Below are 25,831 nucleotides of genomic sequence, written 5' to 3' on the forward strand. Positions count from 1 at the left end.
CTCTTCCTATTACAGTGGCAAAGTCTGTGGCTGCCTGAGGGGACTCTTATGGGTGACCTCCCTTTTTTTGTGCTTGGATGTTAGAGGACTTAAACATTTTTAATCACGTGGGTATTGTCAGAATGTGTCTATGGGATAGTCGTTATTTAGTTATTTTTCTTAGAAGACAGGGAGACCTTTGGTGTGCTCTTTGCAGCATCATAATGTCCTCATGTTTTGTACCTTGTTGCTTCTGGTCTACTTTTCATGATTTCCTCCTTGGGTAAATATGATCTCTGATATCTGCCTTCTTTCTGTGGCATCTTCTGTTATATAATTATACCTGTCTTCTCTACATTCAGGAGGGAGTCTTTCAAGTTTGATTTCTAGCATGCCTTTGATATTTTTGTCACCCTGATACATCCCGTCTTGTTAGCTGACACTCTGCGCTTCCCCATCCATGTCCTTGCAGTCCCCACTTGTCTCACAGAGTTCCATTTTTCTCTCACCCCATTGGCCTGTCTTCACATCCTGTTCTCCCTTCCTGGCCTTGGTCCTATTTCACTGAAGCCTTATCTTCTGTCTTTTAGTTCAAGTATCTACATTTTTCTTCTCTACTGCTGGACTTGCTCTTTCCCTGAGTTTCAGTGTAGCCTTGTACTCTGGAATCTCAGAGGTTCTACTTTTTTCTTTTTCCTTTTTTTACTTGCTCAGGAATGAGGAGAGAGCCTGTGGATTTGCCAGGAGGGCTAGTATGTAGTGTGCCTTTGGCTCTGCTCCTAGGCTGTGGGGGTGTTGGCTAAACTGCCCCTTTATACCTGCAGCTCAAGAACAACTGTGGGGTTCTGCATCTCACCCAGTGCACAGTAGGTTACTGGCTCTTATCCAGCATGGCTCTGACAGGCTAAACTGGTGTATTCTATCCCCATAGAAAAATATCTGCTAAAGGAGTTTCTAATCCATCACAGGCTTCTCTAGCTAAGAATGCAGTGTGTGGGTGGGTAAAGTGAGAGGGTGGGGTGTGTGGTGGGGAGACAGGGAGGAGGAGAGGGAAGGAAGATGGCACAGGTTTCCCTGAAGACAGCCTGGTCCCTGGGCCTGTGGGCAGAGAGTAGCAAGGCATATAGAGGGTTTCCCTGTCTTCCAGTGAGATAAAGCCATGTGTTTTTATGTTTCTTTCTGATACAAAATCTGGAATGGTGGCTAACTTATCTTTCCAGATATGCCTATCTCAAACTTCGAGTCAGGAACTCTTGTTGGAGCTGACAATAGCACCCTGTTCCCTGTCCCCCGACCTTGGCATTTTTTGTTTTCTTTGTTTCCACTGTCCTGGACTTTTCACCTGGTATAGGAGTGGGAGGTTGCTACCAGCCAGCTGTCAAAAATCCCTTCAAAGTATAATGCGTAGGATAGGAGGTTCATTCTCAGGCAGGGGCAGCAGTGCCCAATATACATAATGCCAGGTTTCAGAATTGATAAAATAAATGCAGAAGATTAAAAATATCTCCAAGGAAATTGAAATTCCAACACTTAGGAAGAGCTATTTGTGATTTGAGTATTTGTCTTTCCCTAAGTTTTCTAAGTATTGCTAGCACTTATATGTTATTTTTATAGTGACTAGTAAAAGCACAATGTGATCTTACTCATTTCAGATCCACATAAATAAGATGGTGGCTTTTGAATCTTTTCCTTTTATTTCAGACTGTAACGCAAATGTACATAAGGGTTGTAAAGATGCCATGCCTCCGTGCACCAAGGTAATCTCTCTTTGCTGAATATACATGTCTATATCCTATCACCTGTTTGAGATTTAACTCTTATTCTACCTAAATTTATTTCTACAGTGATCATTGTAGTGGGAAAACATCCTCAAGGTGTATGGTTATTTACTAAACTGTACAATGTAGAAATAAAGGGAAGCCCAAGTGTGACCATTTGTGTTAAATGGTGTGGGTGCGATATGTGGGGGTCAGGCTTCCTGTGGAGACCTGCTTGTTTTACCAGTTCCAATTCCTGAGTACTCCTAAATGAAGAGTATATGGCAATTCTCAAAAATGAGCCAACACAAGAATTACCTGGAAGATTTATGGGCCCTACCTCCACAATCTCTGATTCTGTAGGTCTAAATGGGACTGATAATGTGTATTCTAACACATTCCAGGATTTGCTGATGTTGCTGAGGTCCCACTTGGAGGCCACTGGACTAGAGGGATGTTCTCTGTCTTTGGGGTGGGCTTGCATGGGGTGGGATGGAGACATATGATTTCTGTTCTTTCTCCTCATTCCACATTATGTCAAAAGTGCATGATGCTTTTTCAGTGGGAAACTTGAAGTCTCGAAACCTCTGTGTTAACTGAAATGTGTATTGTTTGGGATCAAGAACTGAAGCTATTCTAGAAAGTCATGTTTCAGTGCTGGGTGGTCATCTCCTGCAGTCAGGAATCAAGGAGTAGAAAGAAATAGGAGGAGAAAGGCAGTGTTGGTAGGAGCTCCTCTTTCACTCTGGGTCTGAACACAGGAACTGGAGATGTCTGGTTGCCCTGAGGCTTTTAATGAAATGGAGCATTTATGAGGCTCATCTTCATCATTGCACATTTCATTGTTGATACACCTAAGTTCTTCATTGCATTTGATGTCTTTTGCTTTGAGTTCCTCTTTGTTTGAAATAAATAAAATAAGAAAAATGATACAGATGAGAATTCTATTCTGTGTAACTGTGTGCACATTCTTATAGCCCACTGGCACTTTGATCTTATTTTATGTGTTTCTAATATTCTTTACCAGAAATTCCAAGAGAAATATAACAAGAACAAACCACAGACCATCCATGGAAGTAAGTGATGTGGAAAATGACAAGAACTTTAAAAGTTAATACACACCACACATTTTCCCCTTGTTAAAAATACCTCTTGCTTTTGTTTTCTCATTTGCCCAATATTTTTTCTTCTTTCATAACATATGCTTGGCGTAATTTTTATTTAGGCATCAAGGTTAAGAAGGATATCATGTCTCTGACAGTCAGAAAGCTTTTGAATTATATGAACTGTATTATCTTCTGTACAAAAGAGGACTATAAGGAAAAGTTATCATCTGATTGCCTCAGTTTTCAGATGCCATCTAGTACAATGTACTATATTGATTTAATAAGCTTTTGAGGCAAAAGACACTACATTAAATGTACCACCTATGTACACATATTTATCTATGCTGATATGTACCTCGTTCTTCTTAAGAATGACAAAGTTTGGTGAAAGAAAAAAGGTTTGAGTTTAAAGTCTGTTTTAGACCCCAATATTTTTATGGGTCCTTGTTGTCCATTATCACGGCAACTTGGTGCTTTGACTAGCAATCTTGAAGCTACGTACTCCTTAGTACCTTTGGGATGACGGTGAAATTCCAAGGTATATAGGAGTTTTGTTTTTACATTTCAAAATTTGGTGGTTCTGTGTTCTTTTTTTTCCATTGCTGAAATTTAAACAGTTTCTCTTGAAAGTAATTGTGACCTTTGAGAGTTATTTGCATTACATTCAAGAACCAGTCACACTCATGTCTCCTAAGTTTGAAAATGATTTATTTATTGTGAGAGATTTTGCCATTTCTTCTACCTAAAGTTTTATTGCCTGACATGCAGCAGGAATTTTAAGTGCATGGTAACTTTTCATTTCAATGCTATAACAGAATGTGACTGATATTTTGAAAACCACTTCATTTGGGGGATAAGTAGGTATGCAAAGTCATGGAACCTGCCATTTGGTGTGATATTACACAAGGTTAAATTAGTGGAGGCAGTAATAGCTGTTATGTCACTTACTCCCTGTGACTTCAGAAGTCTCTCAATCTCTATTTGATAAGGTTAAGTGTGAAAATGAAACACATCTAGAATTGATAAGATATCATGTGACCTTCCTCTTGATAATCATGAGAACAAATCACACATGTATAAAATCCCCTGTAATATCCTGATATCTGTGAATTTCTACCTTCCTTGCCTGAAAATATGTATACCATGACTCTAATATTATGGGACTGCAATATTTTCTGAGAGTCATTTATGGTTCATATCAAATGTAAATGCATATGTTTATGCCTAGAACATTCTAGAACTGGCCAGAAAAGTATGGAAACACCATTTAGTTTTCAGTATGTGAGAAGAGAACAGCCCAGCTGGGTTTGCAGGTTTCCTTTGTCTGGATTTCGTACACCACGAGGAATAATCTCCCCAGCATCATTCCATTCCATTGACACGCCCTCCCTGTGTGTATCCATGTTTACACACACAGTGTGCATTCTAGTAACAGTGCTAATAACACCTTGCATCTATTTAAAGCTCACTTTAAGGAATACAAGCTGTGGTTTATGGGAGAGCTTCCCAGTGTTTCCCCATTCCATTTCCTCTTTTGCTTGTGTCATTCCAAACACCCACAATCTCCAAGTGGAGATGCAGTAGAAGGCCTGAAGCATGGTGTCGGGAGAGCATGAGAGAGAAGGGGCATCTGAAGCGAGTGTCAAGATGTGGCAGGGAGACCAGTTTCAAGTGTGAGCATGCAACACCTTAGAAGTGACTGTTTGAGGGTTTACCCTTCGGGCTTTGAAGTGGCTTTCTTTACTTGTAATTGCTGTCCTCTATCAGAACCACATGAAGTTTCTACTCTGATTTCCAGGTTCTTCAGTGAGAGACATCCCACAGCCTGGGCTCTCCCTGCACCCCTCTTCGTCCATGCCTATCGGATTGCCAGCTGGAAGGAAGGACACCGCAGGGCAAGTCCATCCATTGTCCAGAAGCGTTCCAGGAACCACATTGGAAAGGTAAGGCTCAGCCTGTTGTCTCACCTTTGTGGCTCAGACAGGCTGCTGGAGCTAACTCCTCTCCTCTTCCTCCCTCCCTTTCAGCTTCAGAAGGTCAGGGACATCATTGGAATCTGAGGGTGACAGTAACAACTGGCGAAGCAGGTCTCACTCCGATGAGCTGCTACAATCCGTGGGCTCTTCTCCCTCCACAGAGTCTTTCATGATGGAAGGTGAGGAGAAGATGCATTTCCATTTATTGGTGCTTCTGTGAGCATTTGCTGAAATAAATTTTTTTCTGAAGAATATTCATTTGTTCTTTCTGAAAGAAATCTATTTCTTGGTGTCTCTTTGCTATAGGCTCTACTTTTTAAAATAAGGGAAATTTAGTTTTAAAGGAAATAACCAGGAAATAGTGCTCAGAAAATATGTTGCAAATTTTAAATGGACATATTCCCCAAAAGATTAGGCAGTGAACACAGCAAAGAGAATGAAATACATTGTGTGCTTATACTAAAAAAATGTTTTACAGGTATTGATGGATTGAAATGGCTCCTAAATGAAAATACATACTTTAATTTGTTAACCCTGGTCTTGCCTGGATCTCTGAGATACTTTTCCCCACCTGTTGCATCCTATTCCTAATGGCATAAAAACATTTTTAAAGCATATTTTATAGGTCAGTTTTGAATATGGAGAATTGACTTTTGTATCCAAGTTGCATCAGTAAGTGAAGGGAAACCAAACAGAAGGAGAATATTGACAAGAGAGGGTTGGACCCTGTTCCAGGAAACTCTTTCTTTAAATCCTTTGTCATCTCATCTTTATTGTGATGAGTTGGAATCTCTCTAATGAGTGCTATTTAGAGCCAATAAGGGTGAGTTTTCCTGAAGGGCATTTGTGTATGTGTGCCTGATTCTATCAGAAAAATCTTTACTCACCTGAGATTCAAATTCTTATGCTCTGCCTTGTGACTTGCCAAGTCAAGAGCAAACCAAGTGGTCAAGTTCAAAATTCAGATCTGAGCAAATAGCAAATTAGACTGAAAAAAAAAATCAGTGAGCCTGAGGTCCTATAGGCACATTTTAGATTCCAAAAATTTCCCTAAAATAGAGCAAGCCAAAATAAACAAAACTACCTTTAATTTTCTCCCCCCCCCCCAGATACAATCACTATTTTAATATCTGATTCTTCTTTGCTTACACGAAAGCTGTCTTGATTTGGACCACTTCATCCTTCTGGTTCTCAGTGTTTTGACTCCACATGCCAGTATTCTGGCTAAGGAGTTTCTGTGTTCATAGCAGCTTTATTTGCTGTGCTGAACCAGCAAACAGAACTTGAAAGGTCTGTTTGAGCTGTGTGGTTACTTTGTGTGTTTTCTTTTCTAAACACATATTAGATGTAGTGGATTCTTCTCTGTGGAGTGACCTCAGCAGTGATGCCCGGGAGTTTGAAGCAGAATCCTGGAGTCTTGTGGTGGATCCTTCCTTTTGCAGTAGGCAGGAGAAGGATGTCATTAAAAGACAGGATGTCATTTTTGGTAAGCATTTCAAATATGTCTTGGGGCTGGAGCCGTGTGGTTCAGAGGAAAGAGCATGGAATCCCAGTTTTACCATTTCCTGGTTGCCTGATCTCAGACAAATGACTTTACTCATCTAGACCTCAGTTTCTCCACCTACAGATTGGGGATAATGAAGCTCAGGTTTAAAAAGTCTGATGCGAGGCCCTGTGTTCCATCCTGAGCATTACAAAAACAAAACAGACAATGACAGTGAGACTTAAATGTGGTGTTGTATGTACCTGGTATAAAACAGGTTTTATTTCTCATACTCTTTTTAGATTTACTTAGGTCTGGCCTACACTTTCTTACCTCTTTTATATAAGAGTCACAGTGAACTTTCACGTATTTAACATAGGGGAGACAGGGTTCCTTGGTACAGCCTTTGAATGTATGTACCAGGTCCCATACATATAGATAAGTTCAACTGAGTGCCACAGTCCTGAGTGTAAAATTCAACTGAGGTGAGATTTCGTTATTTCATGCTATATGGAGTGGTGTTAGTGTAAAATAGGGGAAGTTAAATTATAGTGTAATCGGGAAAAAGTGAAGTCTTAAAAGAAATTTTAAGTACAAAGTATGTGCTAAACAGTAATTCAAGAAGATGTCCTACTTTAACAAAGAGCTTTGTGACAGGCTCTTCTTTTCCCTGACCCCGTGTTTGCAAGTTGTCTGCTGAGGAGGCCACCTTGACACCTGCCTCAGGTGACAGGCAGGTCAGGTGAGGGATGAGTGTGCTTTAAAACCTGCCAGGGGCTATGGATGTGGGAGACCATTGGGAAAGAAAGGACTGTCCCTTTTAGTATTTCTTAATCATTTATATTATACTGTCTTTCTTTAATTACCCATCAATTTCACATAGTATTAAAAATAACCTAAGTAATTTGGGTTATGGATGACTACATATAACATGGCTTTTGGCCTCAGAAAGGCAAAATCTGGGAAAAATCCTTCACCCTTCTTTTCTCATTGTTTCCCTTTTAAAGATGAGGATAATTGTTCCTATTTGGGGGGTCATAATGGCAAATGGATTAAAGGATTAAATGAAATGATATGGAAAAGTGCTTAGTACAGAATGGGCACTAAAAATACGGTGGAAAATAATAATTGTTAAAAGTCAGTGGGTTCCCAGTGAAAGAGAGATTTGTTTATGATAAAGTAATAAAGCTATTTTTAGACTTATTTGCTCTCCAAGGATGATATTTTAGATTTTGTTCTCAAAAAGTACAGTGTTTATTCTGGAAATAAACACCCAGAATTTATATTTCTGGTATTTCCACAGTTATTATTTTCTCTCATGTTGCATTTTAAAAAATCAGTATGTAATTCCATACAATAAGATCCCTCACATGCAGTGTACAATCTAATGATTTTTTTGTGAATTAACAGAGTTATGCTACCATGGAGCCTCATCTAATTCCATAACATTTGTATTGCTTCAAATGTCTGTGTTACCCCTTCCAGCAGCATCCAGCAACCACTCATCTACTTTCTGTCCCTAAGGACTTGCCTCTTTTGGACATTTAGCAACATATGGTATTTGCAATGGCTCCTGCCCCTTAGCATAATGTTTTCAAGGTTCATATTAGTTGTAATACATATCAGCACTCCATTCCTTTTTATGGCTAGTATTCCTTTTTATTTAATCATCAGTTGATGGACATTTTGGGTTGTTTCCACTTTGGGGGTCACATGTGTAACTTTATTTTTAACCTTTAGAGGAACTACCAGACTGCCTTATAAAGTGGCAATACCATTTTATCTTCCTACCAGCAATGTATGAGGGTTCCAGGGTTCCACTTTCTCCACATCCTTACCAACCCTTGTTTTTGTCCATCTTTTCTCATTATGTTTATTCTAGTGTGTATGAACTAGTGTCTTATTTTGGTTTTGATTTGCATTTTCCAAATAGCTAATGATATTGAGCATCTTTCCTCCTCCATCTCCTCCTCTTTCTTCTTTTCTCCTTCTCCTTTCCTTTTCCTTCTTCTTGGTGGTGCCAGAGTCTAATCCAGGGCTTTTCACACTAAGCAAGTGTTCTACCACTGAGCCACACCCTTCAGGCCTCTTGAGCATCATTTTATGTGCTGTCAACCATTTGTATACCTATTTGAGAAACATTTATTCAAATCTTTTGCCTATTTAAGGTTTTTTTTTCCCCATTTTTGAGTTGTTTTTCCTATAATCTGGATATAAGTCCCTTATCAGATATATAATTTAAAAGATTTTTTTTCCTATTCTTAGGATCATCTTTTTCACTTTTGGCGGGAGTGGGGGGGTTGGTTTCTGTCATTGTGATGTATCATTTTCCTCTACAGAAAGTGGTATTTGGGGAGCATCTTGCAGTAGAAAGAACCTACTATTATCTGCATTGAGGGACTTTATTATATTTAGTTCAAGTAAATTCACCAATTCACTTGTGCACAATTAATTGTACTTCCAGTCAGTGCAAAAGCCAAAGAAAGAAAGAAGCATTCAGGTTGCAATGGGCCCTAGTTCCCAGTGGAAGGACCTAAAGTTGCTAGTTAGTTGTAATGGTTCCAGATATATTTGATCGTTATGTATGAGAATTGACTTCCTTATGATTCTTCTTTTATTATCTGGAAAAAAGAAAATGACTTAATATTTTGAGCTTAAGTTAAATGTGAAGCCAACACTAACTTTTATATTGGAAAAAATGTTCTTGTCCTTTCTAAACATTCCTTCTTCCTTATTTGCATAACATAGAATGTTGGGCTGCTGATTTGGGACAACAGTGACACTTGTGTTTTAAAGCTTGTTTAGAACATGTTTCTGCTGACGCCTTTCAGAGCTAATGCAAACAGAAATGCACCACATCCAGACCCTGCTCATCATGTCTGAGGTCTTCAGGAAAGGTATGAAGGAGGAGCTGCAGCTGGACCATAGCACTGTGGATAAAATCTTCCCCTGTTTAGATGAGCTGCTCGAAATCCACAGGCATTTCTTCTACTGCATGAAGGAACGCAGACAGGAATCCTGTGTTGACAACGACAGGAATTTTGTGATCAACCAAATTGGAGATATTTTGGTACAACAGGTAAGAAAGGGTTTTCAAACTCTTTACAGAGCTTTGAAACCTAAGGAGTTGATTTCATTACAGTTATTATCAGATAGGTTTGGTTGGTTTTCTTTCATTGAATGTTGGTTTGTAAGATGGTTGTCGGAGAGCTTCCAGCAGCCAATGACTTGACTCCACTCTGTCACCGAACGGGGCTAGATGATCTCTGATCCCATTGCTGCCTCTACCAGGAATCACAGTCATAAGTGAATCTCCTGATGAACATCCCACTTAGACTTTTTGATGTGATGCACTCTCTGATAACACGGCTTCCCAGTGGGACTGTGATGGTCTCACTAATATCTCCCAAACAAATATAGGCTCATCTTAGGGAGAGTGAGGGAAATCTGTCATCATTAGAGCTCTGGAGCTCATGCTTGGGGAACAGGATGTGCAAACCTCACTTCAAGTGCTTGGAATGTTTGAAGCATCAGTGAGAAGGGCTATGCCCTCTCCTAATACAGTAATGGGAACCACCTGCTACTTGACTGTCCCCTGTCTCTCTGAAGGACTTATTAAAAAACACGCTCATAGAAAGGTGTGATAACATTTATTATGTGATTCCCATATGGTAGGTACTTTTAGAATGCTTTCATGCTTTTCATTTAAGCCATTTTTGTTCTTCATTTAACTCTCATGACACTGTGAGGTCAATGCTGTTTTTCCCATTGCATAGGTAGTGACTTTCTTTAGTCATAACACATCTCATAGGTTGCATAACTGGAATTTGAGTCAAAATCTGCTCTTTGATCAAGACAACCTAAGAATGTGAGGTCTTGGAAAATCCACAGTGACATTCATGGGAAGGGTTTGCCAACACTGGACCCTAAGTTTCAGTGAGAGGGATTCTTATCTATTTGGTTACTACTGTCTTTCAGCACCTAGAGCAGTGCTTGGTACTATGATGTTTATAAATGAATGGGTCACGTCAGGAAAAACATCAGGAATTTTACAGTTGCCGTAAGCACCTGGGGAAAGACCTGGAGATCTATCCATAATGGCTTTAGTACAGCTTTTCCTAGGTAGATGCCAAAGTGTCATCTTCTCAAACAACGTTTTTGAAGCAGTTTCATCCTGCCACATGTGCCAATGGGATTAAGCTGTTGTTCTGTATGCTAAAAACAGAGGTGTTAAGTTCATTGATATAAATATGCTTAAATACAAATATTTTTAATGCACAAAAATGTAACTTAATATTTGTTGCCCAGTTGCTACAGCTACATATCTAACAATGTAAAAGTCTAAATCATAATAACAATTTTTGATCAAAGAGATATCTTCTTTGCGGATTAAAGCCCTAGACCTGTTCTATCCTCCTCATTCACCAGAAAGGTTTTGTGTCAAGTAGCAAGGCCAAGTTAAGCAACTCTAAAGTACTTTGCAATATGGTTTAAATAAAAATGTCCAAATGTGTCTAAATGAACTTGAAACTAAGTATATTTTAAAATGAAAAGCAAGATTTTGATTTTGTCATTTGAAATTATTTGCATGTCTCCTTGATAGAAATAATCATTATTTTACTGTTTTAAATCTAACAATTTAAGCCATTTTTAGTTCTTCAGTTCCTTTCATAGTTACAAACATTACACATCTCTATTAGTTCTATATTTATTTAATTTTTGTCAATAAACCCGGGGCCTAAATTGAGAACAAGTTTGGAAAGTTTTCTGTCACGAAGGATGAGCCTGGTGGTCTCTTGGATGAAGCACACACTTCCTTTTGGGGAAAGGACCTTGGTATTCAGAGAAAAGGGTTCTAGTCATTGGCCATGCATAGTGGATGTAGAAAGGGGAACCCCAATAGTTTGTAAATAAAGATATTTACAAACTATTCATCCTCAGATAATGGATTTGGGTGTAAAAGAGACAGGCTGTTTAAGAGTGTACAAGAGGGCTGGGGATGTGGCTCAAGCGGTAGCGCGCTCGCCTGGCATGCGTGCGGCCCGGGTTCGATCCTCAGCACCACATACCAACAAAGATGTTGTGTCCGCCGAGAACTAAAATAAATAAATAAATAAATTCTCTCTCTCTCTCTCTCTCTCTCTCTCTCTCTCTCTCTCTCTCTCTCTCTCTCTCTCCCCCTTTCCTCTCTCTTTAAAAAAAAAAAAAAGAGTGTACAAGAGGTGGGTTTGGGTAAATCCCACAGTCTAACCATGGAAACTTCTTATGATCTCAGAGGCTAGGCTGGAATATGATATGATTTTATCAGTGCGAATTCTTGGAGAGAAATTATGGACAGGAGGAATTTGATCTAAAACAATAGTTTTTCATCTTCAGATACATAAGGATCACTTGAAGATTGTTAAAAATGAGTAATCTATGCTTTAACTCTCAGTGGTTTTGTTTCCTTGGGATTGGGGTGAGATCTTGGGTATGGCATAATTATTTATTTATTTAGGTACTGGGGATTGAAGTCCTGGAGTGCTTAACCACTGAGCCATATCCCCATCCCTTTTTATTTAGAGACAGGTTCTCACTAAGTTTCTTAGGGCTTTTTAAGTTGCTGAGGCTGGCTTTGAACTTGTGATCCCCCTGCCTCAGCTCCTGAGTTTCTGAGATTACAGGCATGTATCACCATGCCTAGCTAAAAATTTTAATTGTTTTCTCCCCAATGGTAACATCTTGCAAAACTATTACAATATCACAACCAAGATACTGACATGAATACAGTCAAGACACAGAATGTTTCTATCACATGGTTTCTTCATCTGGCCTTTATAGTTCTGTGTCCTTTCCTCATGTCCCTACCTTCTCTCTTACTCCTGGCACCCCCTAACCTGTTCTGCTTCATAATTTTGTCATTCCAATAATACTGTGTAAATTAAATTATGTTATTGGGAGTTAGCATTTTTCACTCGGCATAATTCTCTCAAGAAAAATCTTAGTGGTTGTGTATGTCAGTAGTTCATTTCTTTTTATGAGAAATAGTCCATGGTACGGATGTTCCACAGTTTGTTTAATCATTCACCTGTAGAAGGGTGTTTTATTTTTTTCAGGCTTTGGACTATTATAAGTAAATACACTATAAACATTCATGTACAAATTTTTGTGCAAAGTTAAGTTTTTATTTTACTGGGGGTTGTGATTTCTGGATTGTATAGTGGTTGTATGTTTAGTTTTGTAAGGAACTTCCAACTGTTTTCTAGAGTGGTTTACCATTTTGTATTTTCATCAACAATATATCAACAATCCAGCTGTTCTGCATCCTTACCAGCATTTGATATTGTGACTGTCTTTTTTTTAGCTCTCCTGAGAGGTATGTAATGATATTTTGTTGTGGTTTAAATTGGATTTCCCTAATGGCTAGTGATGTTGAACATGTTTTCATATGCTTTTTTGTCATCTATATATCCTTTCCAGTGAAATGTCTATTCATGCCTTTTGCCCATTTTATAACTGGATTTTTTTCTTATTGAATATTGAGATTTTTTTCATATTTTAGATATTAATTTTCTTGTTGAATATATGGTATGTAAATATTTTCTCAAATTCTTTAACTTGCCTTAATTTTGATGAAGTTCAATGTATCTATTTTTCCCTGTAAGGTTTGTGTTTTTGATTTCAGATCTGAGAACTCTCTGTCTAGCTGTAAATCTCAAAGATTTTCTCCAATTTTTTTTCCTAAAAGTTTTATAGTTTCATTTTTACATTTAAGTCTATGTTTCATTTTGAATTTTTGTAAAAGAAAAAGTTATGAAACTTAGGTTGAGGTTTTCTTTTCTTTTCTGTTTTTGGGGTATAGACATCCAATTGCTTCAGCATTATTTCTTATTGAATAGGCTATTCTTTCTCTACTGAGTTACTTTTGCACCTTTGTCAAAAATCAGTTGAGTTCCCTAGATTTCTATTCTGTGCCACTCTTTCCATATAGTCTTAATAACTGTACCTATATAATGCATCTTGAAATTGGAAGAAGGTGCCTTATTTTATTATTCTTTAAAAAATTGTTATTCTATTTCCTTTGCCATTTCATATAAATTCTAGGACAGCCTTATCTATATTTATAAAGATATAAAAAGATTGCCTGGATTTTTTTTTTTAGGAATTACATTAAAACTGTATACCAGTTTTGGAGGGAATTGACATCTTTACTAGGTTGAGTCTTCCAATTTGGGAACATGGTATGGCTCTCCATTTATTTAGTTCTTTGATTTCTTTCATTAGCATTGTGGAGTCTTCAGTATACAAGTCCTATATGGTCAATTTTTTAGCAATTGTAACTGGATTAAGGATCACTTTTGAAGTATATGGACCTCAAACATAGATAAAATTAAGCAAAAATGAAAAGATTAGAGATAGTGGTATAAATTTGAAGTACTTTTCAAAGGGGGATGGAGATATTCTGATTTCTGTTTCCGTGATCTTCAGTGTGAGCATGTGTACATAGAGCTATCTATCATAGGTTAAAAAACTGGCACTCAAATCAGTCAGCTAATTCTCTCAACACCACCCATGACTCTAAGTTGATTCCTGTGCAGATTTTTCTACAGCTACTTTTCTGCAGGTCAGGCTTATTGAAACTTCAAGTCTATATCTCTTCTTCTTATCAATTAATTAGTTGACATTCTGGTTATTCATCATTTTATTTTCATCTGGGCTAAAAATAGTCTGACTCTTGATCCTTTTGAGATGTATGGACATTCAATCTATAAAGGTACTAAAATTACAAATTGAAATCATAAAGTTTCACACAACAACAACAAAAAGAAAATGATGACAACAAATGTTTTTACTTGGCTGTTTGATTATTAATTCAGTACATATAAAATACTTAATCTCATTAGGTTGAACCTCATCACTCAACAACTCCCTTTTATTTTTATTTAAAAAGTGCCTGGGGAAAAGAAGTGATTATGTTCAAAAATTCCATGATGTTTGTTCTTTATTTGCAAGGAATGTTTTGAAATGTAAGAGAATTGAGTGTTCTTTTCTGTGTTTAGAACTTTCTAAATTTGTAAACCAATATTGAAATGTTATTCTTCTCAGTTTTCAGAAGAAAATGCCAGTAAGATGAAGAAAATCTATGGTGAATTCTGTAGCCACCACAAAGAAGCTGTTAGCCTTTTTAAAGAACTCCAGCAGAATAAAAAGTTTCAGAATTTTATCAAGGCAAGTAGTGTAAAATTTTATTCCAAAGTGGTAAACCAGCACAGGGAAATAGTTCATTCTTTGTCCTTGTATGATTTAAACAAGTTTCATATCTGGGTTCTAATTCTCAGGGGAAGGAGAAGGAAGTGATGGGTTTGTGGCAAAGATGGAAAGTCTCTTTTTCTGTTAGTAAAATACTTCTCCCAAATAATTTCTGTTGGTATCTTATATTTGTGAGGTCATGCCCTCCAAATTTCTGAGAATATTTGTAGTGTTTTGGGAAGCTCTTTCATGCCCTGATAGATTATATATCAGAAAAACCAGAGTAAAAGCAAACATAAAATCCATCATAATATGATACATGACATCATATAATTTCCTCTATAATATGTGCCTCTAAGCAATATATCTTTTAAAAATACGGGGCTGGAGATGTGGCTCAGCGGTAGCTGTGCTCGCCTGGCATGCGTGTGGCCCGGGTTCGATCCTCAGCACCACATACAGACAAAGATGTTGTGTCCGCCGATAACTAAAAAATAAAATATTAAAATTCTCTCTCTCTCTCTCTCTCTCTCTCTCTCTCTCCCCATCTCTCTTTTAAAAAAAATAAATAATGTCTGTTTCATTCTAAAAAAAAAATACGATGACATTATCACAAATAAATTAGCAATACTTCTTTCATATTTTTAAATTTCTCTGTTTATCTCATGAAACCATATTGCTTTAATAAGGATCTGACCAGTGTTCACTTGCAGTGTATGGTGGTTATATATCTTAAAATCTTAAATCTCTTCTAACTTGAGTGTTCTCCCCTACCCTCTTTTCCAGTTTATTTGTGGAAGAATTTTGTCTTGTAAAGCATATTGGATTCTAAATTTTTATCTACCATTTTAAGAATGCTACCAGATTCTCCTCTATTTTTTTCCCATGTACATGTGTGTTGAGTAATTGAAATCTGAAGGAATATTTTGAAATGTTTAGGAGAAAGTTGCCCTGATTTGAAGAAACTTTAAGCACTATAATGTGTAACAAGAAATGTAGTGGGAGACATGTCAGAAAAACAAATAGTAAACCACAACCTCATCTTCAAAATTAACTTTGATTTCTGATTACTTTTCCGAAAGTTTTGCTACTCAGAAATCCTGATAACTTGCTCACTTTTGGAGTTAAATAAAAATACATCCAAGTAACTTGACATTTCTTGAAATCTTTGAGTCTTGGGGCATTGAAACTAATGGCAGAGTGTAAAATTTAAGGACAATGTATCAAGTTTTACTGAATGAAGATAAATATTCTGCTACGTCTGAATAGAACTGTACTGTTGTAGAAATTTTTGTATTATTAAATTTGAACATAAAAAGTAAATGCAAGTAGTAGATAAAATGTATTTTTATTTTAAGCTCCGAAATAGTAATCTTTTGGCTCGTCGCCGAGGAATTCCAGAATGCATTCTCCTGGTCACTCAGCGCATCACAAAATACCCTGTCTTGGTGGAAAGGATATTGCGGTACACCAAGGGTGAGTGGTGACTTGTGGCCTGATATTTGCTTCTCTTTTGTTTAAACATACCTGACATGTCCTACATGGCCACAAATGTTTATGGCCTCTGATTCATAAAAATTTTCATGATGAGGAAAATGTGAAAGCCTTAGAATTTGGATTCATTTTGAGAAATTATCTCTAATCATGCAGCTTTCTAATAGTTTCAGTTCCTACAAGGAGCCCAAACCAAGTGGTCTTCTTCATTCCTTGACCCTGCTTTTCTTCATTGTTTCCCCATATCTGGACCTTCTTAATATCTCCCTACCCTCTTCTTCCAATTACCTTCACAGCAGTCTGTTGAAACAGGATGCTATTGATCCTACCACAAAACATCCACACTCCCAAGCAATGAATTATTACACTGAGAGTGACTTTATGCAAGAGCTACTTTGACCCTGTCAGTTCATCAGGTACCAGGGAATAACAATATCTGGGTGTCTTTTAAGAAACTATTCATGCACACAGTTGAACTATGAGCTCCTTGTGGGATTTATCAGGCCTGTACTTGCCTGGTTCATAGCTAGATCTTCAACGTCTAGTGCACTGACTGGCACAGATTAGGCTGTCAATAAGTAAAAACATGTCAGTGCAATGAGTGAATAAATAAAAACAACCAATTCTTAAACTAACTTACTGGTCTTGAGTAAAAATTACTATCAGTGTGGTAGTGCATTATGTTAACAAGGGTATAGATTTGGAATTGTGTGACTATGTATTACCATTGTTTTTGTTTGGTTCTGCTTCTTATTAGTTGGGCAAGTTTCTCCTTTACAAAATGAGAATGATCATCCTAGCCATATGGAATTGTTGTGAGTACTATGTGAGATTGTAAGAGGATGGAGACTAGACTAGCAGAAATAACCTGGCAAAAGCAAAGTGCTCAATAAATGGAACCTGTTGTTATTGCCTTTATTATTACCAGTTGACTTAGAAACAATTGAAATGGTAATGAGATCTTAAATGCCCATTTTATAAAAACTCAACTTTTTTTTTTTTTGTAAGAGGTCTAGGTGAGCAGACATACATAATTTATTCTTTTCATTTTATCAGTCACATTTAGAACTAAATCCAGGCAAAAATTATAGTGTTTGTTTCTTATGTCTCATTTTTATTGCTTCCTATAATTTAATGTACGAGAGAATATAAAAATAATACAAGAAGAAAAGCCTCGTAAATTTTGTTCTCAGTAAAAGAATGAAAGCAAAATTAAGGCTCTTTAGTTTATATATTCTCTCTTAAGTTTACTATAATAGTATGAGAACTAAAATTTGTCAGATCATGGTTGTCAACTAGTGTTACTCCAAGAATCATCCCACACCAAATTTCTGGTAGAATGAATAAACTAATGTATGTTAGAAGCTGTAAGTATAAGTTATGGCCCTTCTCACATAGTGGCATGAAGACCAAATGCAAGCCTTCTCAGGTCACACCTTACCAATGGTCAGTCACTCCCTGAGCTTCTGAGGACAGTGGTTTCCATGACTCTGTTACAGCAGTGTTTCTCAAACTTTATTAGCCATCTCCTTTCCTAGAAACCTTGGTTTAGGTGCATATCCTGAATAAGTAGGTCTGGGGAAGAGCCCAAGGCAAGCATTTTTAACAGGATTCCCAGGGAGGTCCACGCTGTCCACTTTGGGTAACTAAGCTTTGCAAGAAGTAATTTATCAAAAGACAGCCTCTTCTTGACCTTTCCTTGACCTTGTAATTCAACTCTGATTTTCTCTACTTGGCTTTTCTAGTAGTGAAACAGGCTTTTTTAGAAATTAGAACCTTTTGTGGAGGAGGGGCTCTGTGCAGGTCAAGTAGTGAGGTGTGTTCTTTGACAGGCAGCGAGAGAGAAAATCTTCCTTGAAAGATGGGCATCAGGATCTGCTCCTTGAGGTTTTCTGATCAGACCCTCCCAAATCTATGAAGATGTTTAGATCCTGGAAATATTTAAACCCTTTTGAGGGTTGATTCCCATTCCTCACTGACTGCTCATTCTAAGATATATTTCTGCAGCTCTAGCCTCTAGAGAGTCTTTGGTTTCTCTGCCAGTTTTTCTTTTGTCCTCTCCTCTTTAGCCCTTGAGTTCCAGCCACCTCAGTAAACATCATCTAGGTGACCTTATCATCAAATACAGAAAAGAGCTCACTTCACTTCTGTGTGGCTTCAGAAGGCTATTTCAGAAACTCCTCCAGAGTACTTCCTTAAGGTGATACAGAAATGAGAGCATGTGGCCAGTGGTTGAAAGTGAAACTACTAGAACTGATAATCATTTGCTCTGGTGACATGAGCTTGTCTGACTTGCCCATTAAGCACCGTATTTGGAGCTCTTGGAAATATATTAATTTCTTTCACAGAAGAAAAAAAAATGTTAGGTCAAAGAAAATATTGAAATTATAATGTTAATATATTCATAGGTATGCCAACATGGCTATAAAACACAGTTTTGAATGTTATTTTTATGGAAGAAGGGATCCAGGAAGCCAAATGAATCTTAAGTCCACTCAGGTTATCTGTGGCTGAGCTTGTAATAAGATGGAGACTAGATGCCAAGGGTAGCTTCAGTTCTTGGAAACTTGGTGTGGGAATTACTAGACTGCTGTGTCTAGGAAGATGTAAGGAAGCCCTGAATTGGCTGTGACATATTCCCTGCTATAGGAGATAGAACTCAGCTATCTTATTGTCACCAAAAACACATTTAATAAGCAAATCTTTTATAATACAAGTATTCTAATGTTTCTTTTTGGGGGTGGGAAGTGCAGAGTGATAATATAGTATTTGATTTAATCCAGCACTTTTCTCATGGAGTTTTTGCTATTTGGATAATACATATAATTATATTTAAAAACTAAAGAAAAAAAAACCTTTCTTTTTCAGTGCTCTTATTGTATGTGTTCTTTCAGTGGCTTATTGTATGGTGTTCTTTCTCTCTTTTTCCCATGCAGAAAGAACTGAAGAACATAAAGACTTATGCAAAGCTCTTTGCTTAATTAAAGACATGATTGCAGCTGTGGATCTGAAAGTCAACGAATATGAGAAAAACCAAAAATGGCTTGAGATTCTAAGTAAGATCGAAAACAAAACATACACAAAGCTGAAAAACGGCCACGTGTTTAGAAAGCAGGCCCTGATGAGTACAGAGCGGACCCTGCTGTATGATGGTCTCGTTTACTGGAAAACCGCCACGGGACGTTTCAAAGGTAACTGTGGCTACACCAGACCCATTCCTGCCTTCAGTCCTGTTGTTCAGGCAACAGGGGACGGGTTTTCAGAGGAAAAATGGTTCAAAGTGGCAGGACTGCATACACACACCCTTGATTTTTTCAGTTGAAAGATCAAGTTGTGAGGTTCGATAGGCAAGAGTGCCCAGTGATCACGTCTTTGATGGGAATTTGCTGTCTCAACCAACAACTTTCCTATGTGGTTTTATGAATGTGCATGTTTGTGATGTCTAAAATTAAAGGAGCCGAGAGTTCTGCTCATCATTGGCACAGGAATATTATTCTGGCAGTTGTGTTGATAGCAAGGTATTATCACACCTACACAGGTAGGGTCCATTGTGTGCCAAGTCAACCTGAGGCTGTCAGCTCGTGAAGGGAGCAAGTGAGAAAACTCTGAATGTCGTCTTTGTTATTGAGCACTGTAACACACATCCACCTGCACGCTGGCCCTGGTGTAAGCACTTCCTCAGGCTACTGTTTGCTCATGGCATTAACTCAACTCTGTTAATCTGGTTAGACTCTAAAGCAGCGGATTTCCATTCTTGAGGTCGTGTAGATAGCGCCTTGCCTGACCCAGGCTGTCCTCCCACAGATTCTGATTTTGTCAGTGAGGGTCATCCCCTCAGAGGTCAACCAGCTCAGAGGGATGTTTTAAAGCCCCCCCACACACACACCCCGCTCCACCTAGGTGAGTCTGCTTTGCAGACAGGAATAAGAGCTACAGGCCTGGTCTCCTTGTTTCTAACACTTCATTGTAATAATGTTCTCTGGTGTGTAATGAGAGGAAAAGAATGTTAAATCTGGTTAAATTGTTAAATTCAAGGTCATTATCCACAGGAGGATGGTCAGGTTTTTTTGGAAGTTCAGCTAATGTCTGAAATGGGATTTGTTGTTTGACAGGTTACACTGTTGTATTGAAAAAGCTTTAACCACTATCCATAGATCTGATTGTTCCTTTTCCCTTTAATAGAGTCACTGCATGGGGTCAGTCTGTGTGTGCAGTGGTTCCAGTGAAGGTGGGCTCTTGTAAACAATTTGCAAAAGAAATCTAGACACTCAAACTTCACTCAACTCTCCATGAAACACAGGAGCAGGTTTTCGTGTATAAGTTGATGTGGAAGCTGCCTTTTTATATTTTAAAAAATATTAATTTTTTAGTTGTAGTTGGACACAATACCTGTATTTTATTTATTTATTTTTATGTGGTGATGAGGATCTAACCCAGGGCCTTGCATGTGCTAGGTGAGTGCTCTACTGCTGAGCCACAACCCCAGCCCCCTTGTTACATTTTTAATTAAGTGTGGTTTTCCCCTAAATGTAAGGGCTTGCTCCAATCTATTAGAACCTTCTTTCTGTAGGATATTTTTCATCCATTTTAAATTTAAATTCTGTAAGTATAGTTATACATACAAACATGCACACTAAAAGTTGGCTTTTTACTAAGTTGTCTGTATATCTTTCACTATCATAATACTGGGGATTTAATAAAAGCTTTATAATTAGACTAACCTGAGTCACTTAATTTTTATTGAATTTATTTAAATTTGAAGCATGAAATTAGAATATTTAATAAAGGCATTTGAAATGTGGTTTGCATCACTAACATTAGTAATTTTTTTTTCTTTGAAGATATCCTAGCTCTACTTCTAACTGATGTGCTGCTCTTTTTACAAGAAAAAGACCAGAAATACATCTTTGCAGCCGTAGTAAGTATATGGCCATATGATGCATATTTTTAAAAAGACTTCATTCTGCATTTCCTTGGGAAAAAAATGCCCGAAATTCTTAGTGAAATAAAATGCACCTCATACAGTTCCATTATTATTGGTGATTTTACAGCTGGTTTAGTAACTATTTGAATTGTGAAAAGATTGTAGTACTTTGGTACTAGATAGTGAATAGGCACTTCCCTGAGCCCCCCAGGTACCTCTCTGTTATGGCTATCTTGGTCTTTCCTATTATCCCCAAACCCTATGTCCTTCTCTCATATCTAACGGCTGAAATGTCAATGCTGGGGACAGAGGGTTACTTTCAGCATCTTGCTCCTTTCATTCCTACTGGGAGTGCCTTATTGTGCTGCTTGCTGACCCCATTTGTAACTGTCATAATAATATTCCTTCTGCCAAACAAGCAAACACTATCCTGTTATCTGAAGAAGATTCTTTCTTATTTCTACTACAATGGGTTCTGATGACTCAGGTCATGAATAACACTTACCTTTGTGATGTACAATTTTATTGTTGAGTCATAATTAGATTTAGTGAAAGCCAGCACTTTATCACATTTCTTACATAGCATCTATGTCTATGTAGTCCAAAATGGTGTGGAGAAGGAAGATAGCATCCATTAACTCCTTGTGGGCATCATGGAGCATCAGGCTCTGTTAGCAAGAAGAATCCAAGAGACAATACTGACAGGGGCAGTACAGTGGTGGCTCTGTAAAATGTATCTATTATCCATTGATTAACAGGCTATTTGGTACACTAGCAGGTAGCATTGATTCTATCTGGTTTTGGAAAAATCAAAGCTCAATAAAGTTTCTGTCTTGCTGTTCCAAGAAAACAAAGAAGCATGTCTATGGTGATGAGATTCTGGGATGAGGCGGCTGGAGCAGTGGTTTGCTGGTACATGTCAGTTGGCTGGAGAGGCTTCTTCATTCTGCTCAGCCATGCTGAGTTGTTCAAAGGTGAAATGCTTTGCACAGAGCTAAAGCAGAGGATGACAAGAAGCCTTCCAGAAGCCCTGTCTCCCTAATACATTTGTAACTATTGCAACTTTAATGAAAACTTACTGATTTTTCCAGCTTCCTCTCTGGTATCTAGGATATTCTGAAGGAATATGGAGAAAAAAAATGGGAATTGGGGGGAACCGTTTTGATTAATCCATGAGACAGTGAAAACCAGGCTGGAAGAATATCATCATATTTTTACAGAAACAGATTTCCTCAAAACTGAAGGCCAGAAAGAAAAGCAAATCCTACTTTTCGGGTGGTATTTCAAGCCAAATGACTGACCGATTAATCAAGAATTAAACACAGTAAAAGACAATCGTCTTGTTTTCTAGGCAATAGAGCATATGGATGACCTGAGATATGGATCTGTGCCTCTTATCTCACATGATCCCCATAGACCACCCGTAGACCACACTTAACTTTAAACAGGCAGTTCAGAATGCAGTTTGTCAAATATCAGAATGAAGGCAGCCACTACTTAGTTTTTGGTAGAATATGTTTGGCCGTAAACAATAGTAAAATGTTGCTAATATTGTTTCTGGAAGATGTTAGTCTGAATTCATATCATAAAGCTGCATTCATATCATAAAGGCGATACCAGGGAGTAAAAGAGAAAGCAGGATCATATCCTTAGTGTCAAGTGCACCCTGTTGTTTGCTCATAGACCTTTTAGTTACATCTGTCTGACATCTGTCTTACATCTGTCCCTGCACCTTCAATCTCTTAGTGAACACGTTGTAGAATTGAAGCATTAGCTAGGGGTACATAGATACCCTCATTTCCTAGTTCCTACCCTAGTGTTTCGAAAATTATTCTCACACTCTGATCAAAAAGAGAGATTCTTCATTCCTTGTGCCCTTCAGTACTAAGATGTTTATCCTGCTGCGTATTATAGAAGACACGATGAACCGGGAAACAGCCAGAAGCTAAGCATCTGAAAGTAGTAAGAAGATAGAGTAGTGTCCTTACCAGACGGTTTTGTTTGTTTGTTTGTTTTTAAAAAGCACTCAACTGGGAATGAGTAGGAACCAAACCTGCAAAATGTATAGGTGAGTTCTTCCAAGTCCTGGAATACTGAGTCTAAGAAGCATCCCTTGAATATTAAATAAGACAATTTCTAAATTAAACAATAAAAAGACAATGAACATGTAGATCAGCTAGTTCAATTCAAAGAATGAAGCAACCTTAAATCTTTTCATTCCCTTGGAATCACTAACAGAATCAGTGCAAAGTGGACATGATATAACAACAGAATTATAGGGAGCAGCTCCTTTGTCTCTTCCCCAGCATCATTGGTCTTCAGCTTCAGATGTCCATAGGGACTTGGCAGGAGTGGAAGTGAGCGAATCCTAGTTCAGCATCAAGGAGTCAGCAGGGCAGAGGCAGCAGAGAATGGTAGAGACTGTTGTCAACTAGTGAGTGCACATTCCAGCTTAGCAGAGCCATTGCTCAGCCATAGTTGGTGTTTTTAAATGAGAATATGGACCCTGTATCACCCATCTTCTGTCTTACCCAAGCACCCAGAATCCTAGAGTTTTTTTTTTTTTATGGTAGAATCTTTCCGTTTTTAAATGTTGGCAACTTATTTTGTAAGAAATGGTTTTTAAGTGCTATGGCACAAATAAACATCTTTGCATTGCCAGTGTTTAATATCTGTCTCCAGAGAAGCTGTGTTGCCTTTTCTCCTGGGAATTTGAGTTCTTGTTCACAGCTTATGATTATTATGAGTAGTGATGGGCTTGCTTCAGGTATCTTCTGGCCTAAAGGTTATTTAATGAATGAGACTTTATTTAATTTATTCTTTACTCTTTAAAGATCTTATCATGCTAGGTGTGGTAGCACACACCTGTAATCTCAGTGGCTTAGGAGGCTGAGGCAGGAGGATCTCAGGTTCAAAGCCAGCCTCAGTAATTTAGCAAAGCTCTCAGCAACTTAGTGAGACCCTGTCTCAAAATAAAAAATAAATAATGCTGGAGATGTAGCTCAGTGGCTAAGTACCCTTGAGTTCAATACCTGACACCAAAAATTAAAAAACAAACAAACAAACAAACAAAAAATCTTACTCTCCCAGTGCCCCTCTCCCAATAACTCTGATTCAAGTGATTTCACTCTTGCTTATGTCTTAAGAAATTTAAACCCACCCTGAATTTTTATATATAGACACCACCAATCTTGTAATCCGAGAAAGCTGAAACAATCCATTGAAAAAAGGGAGGCAGATGACACTCCAGATAATAGGGCTGTAATAGAACAACAGATATTAGTAATGCTCAGAAGATCTTTCCTCATCACAGAAGGCCATATTGGAGAAGGCTTGCCACAAAATTTCTTTTGCCTCCATTTTCAGAGGCCAAGCACAGAACCAGGTTGACCAATTTTCTGTCTGTCCCATCCTATATTTTTATGCAACTCTAAAAAACATGGAGGAGATGCTCCAGGTCCCCCCCGGCACACAACTCCAGATCTGGCAGTGATGACTGCAGAGTCAGGAGGGCAGACAAGCCAATGCCAAGGAGCCAGCAGTGGTGCACAGAGCAGCATGTTCTGAATAAAGGCGTCACTCAGTCCGTGAGGGAGAAAGAAAACCACATGCTGCAGCCAGCTCTGTAAACAGTGGCGAGAGCCACAAACCAAAGCCGAGTTTTCATTTTCACCCCCACACTGCTCAGCGGCAGGCATTCTTTTGGCCATTCTTTCAGCTCCTGGTCCAAGTCAGTGTCAATCAGGGTCGTCTTCACCTTTGGGTCCCTAGAGCTGCACGTGAGGCTTCTAAGGACCACAGTGAATGTCCGTAGAAGGTGGCTGAATCACAGTGTGGCTCCACATTTTAGGCTTTCTTCCTATTCTCTCCAGTGGAATCATGTTAAGTCTAGTTCTACAGACAGTTGTTGTGTGCCTGCTCTGTGTAAGACAGTGTGCCCGGCACAGAAAGATGAATTAGACCCGCTGCTGCCCACTCATCAGCTTATCTAGCTGGTGAGGAGAGATACCTGCAGATAGAGCTGTAGCAGTTCTGTCACTGGGAGGTATAGGACAGTAGCAGAAGAGGCTAGTGACATCTGGGGAATGTAAGATCTGGCCTTCTCGTTCTTTTTTTTTTTTTTTTTTTTACAGTCGATGTTGATTTCTGGGGATTTGTGCCCATCACTGAAACTGTATTGCTATTAACTGCCAAATTCAAGGGACTCTTCAGGTCCATCATCCTTCTCCATCTCTCATATTTTAGAGACTGTTCTCCTTTCTCATATCCTCATAGAAAAATCCCTTGTCCCAGACCACAGCATTCTGATATATTTTTTAACGAGTTCTCTGATGTTTCTCTGTCTTTTTTAAAAGCTGACTTTTTAAACCACTAATTTTTAAGCACAAACATTCCCCTGAACCCTTTCTTTCTATTATTTCTTCTCCATACCCTCTCCCTTAGAGATCTTATCAACTTCTGCAGCTCTTTTGAAAAGTGGGAAATGAAATAAAGGTTTCCCTAGTCCTGTGCTTTCCACGGCTCATGTGTTCAGGGTGACCCTTAGAAAGGACGCAGGTTCATCTGCACATTCTCCTATTTTATGTAGGATCAGAAGCCATCCGTTATTTCCCTTCAGAAGCTTATTGCTAGAGAAGTTGCTAATGAGGAGAGAGGAATGTTTCTGATCAGTGCTTCATCGGCTGGTCCCGAGATGTATGAAATTCACACCAATTCCAAGGAGGAACGAAATAACTGGATGAGGCGGATCCAACAGGCAGTAGAAAGGTAATGTTTCCTTCTGTCTTTGATCCATGGAATGTGCTTGTTCAATTGGGAAAAAACATTCTAACCATGTCTCCCCTGCATGAAAACGCTGCTTCAGCCAGAATGGTCTGCTCCCT

At 38.3% G+C, this 25,831-nt stretch overlaps 1 protein-coding gene across 5 annotated transcripts in view; it reads left to right on the top strand.

Moving 5' to 3' along the window:
• The window catches only part of ARHGEF28 (Rho guanine nucleotide exchange factor 28), a 306,138-nt gene that overhangs the window by 234,524 nt on the left and 45,783 nt on the right, over window positions 1-25,831 (top strand). For all 5 annotated transcript variants that reach the window (XM_081287604.1, XM_081287607.1, XM_081287605.1 and 2 more), the window contains 11 exons: window positions 1,681-1,736; window positions 2,764-2,812; window positions 4,641-4,785; window positions 4,870-4,997; window positions 6,164-6,304; window positions 9,133-9,380; window positions 14,387-14,509; window positions 15,889-16,006; window positions 18,961-19,215; window positions 20,866-20,942; window positions 25,537-25,715. In XM_081287604.1, coding sequence (XP_081143730.1) covers window positions 1,681-1,736; window positions 2,764-2,812; window positions 4,641-4,785; window positions 4,870-4,997; window positions 6,164-6,304; window positions 9,133-9,380; window positions 14,387-14,509; window positions 15,889-16,006; window positions 18,961-19,215; window positions 20,866-20,942; window positions 25,537-25,715 — 1,519 coding nt within the window. The remainder of the gene's footprint in view (window positions 1-1,680; window positions 1,737-2,763; window positions 2,813-4,640; window positions 4,786-4,869; window positions 4,998-6,163; window positions 6,305-9,132; window positions 9,381-14,386; window positions 14,510-15,888; window positions 16,007-18,960; window positions 19,216-20,865; window positions 20,943-25,536; window positions 25,716-25,831) is intronic.

The sequence above is a fragment of the Spermophilus citellus genome (assembly GCF_964194105.1).
Source record: "Spermophilus citellus genome assembly, chromosome: 1".
NCBI lineage: Eukaryota > Metazoa > Chordata > Mammalia > Rodentia > Sciuridae > Spermophilus > Spermophilus citellus.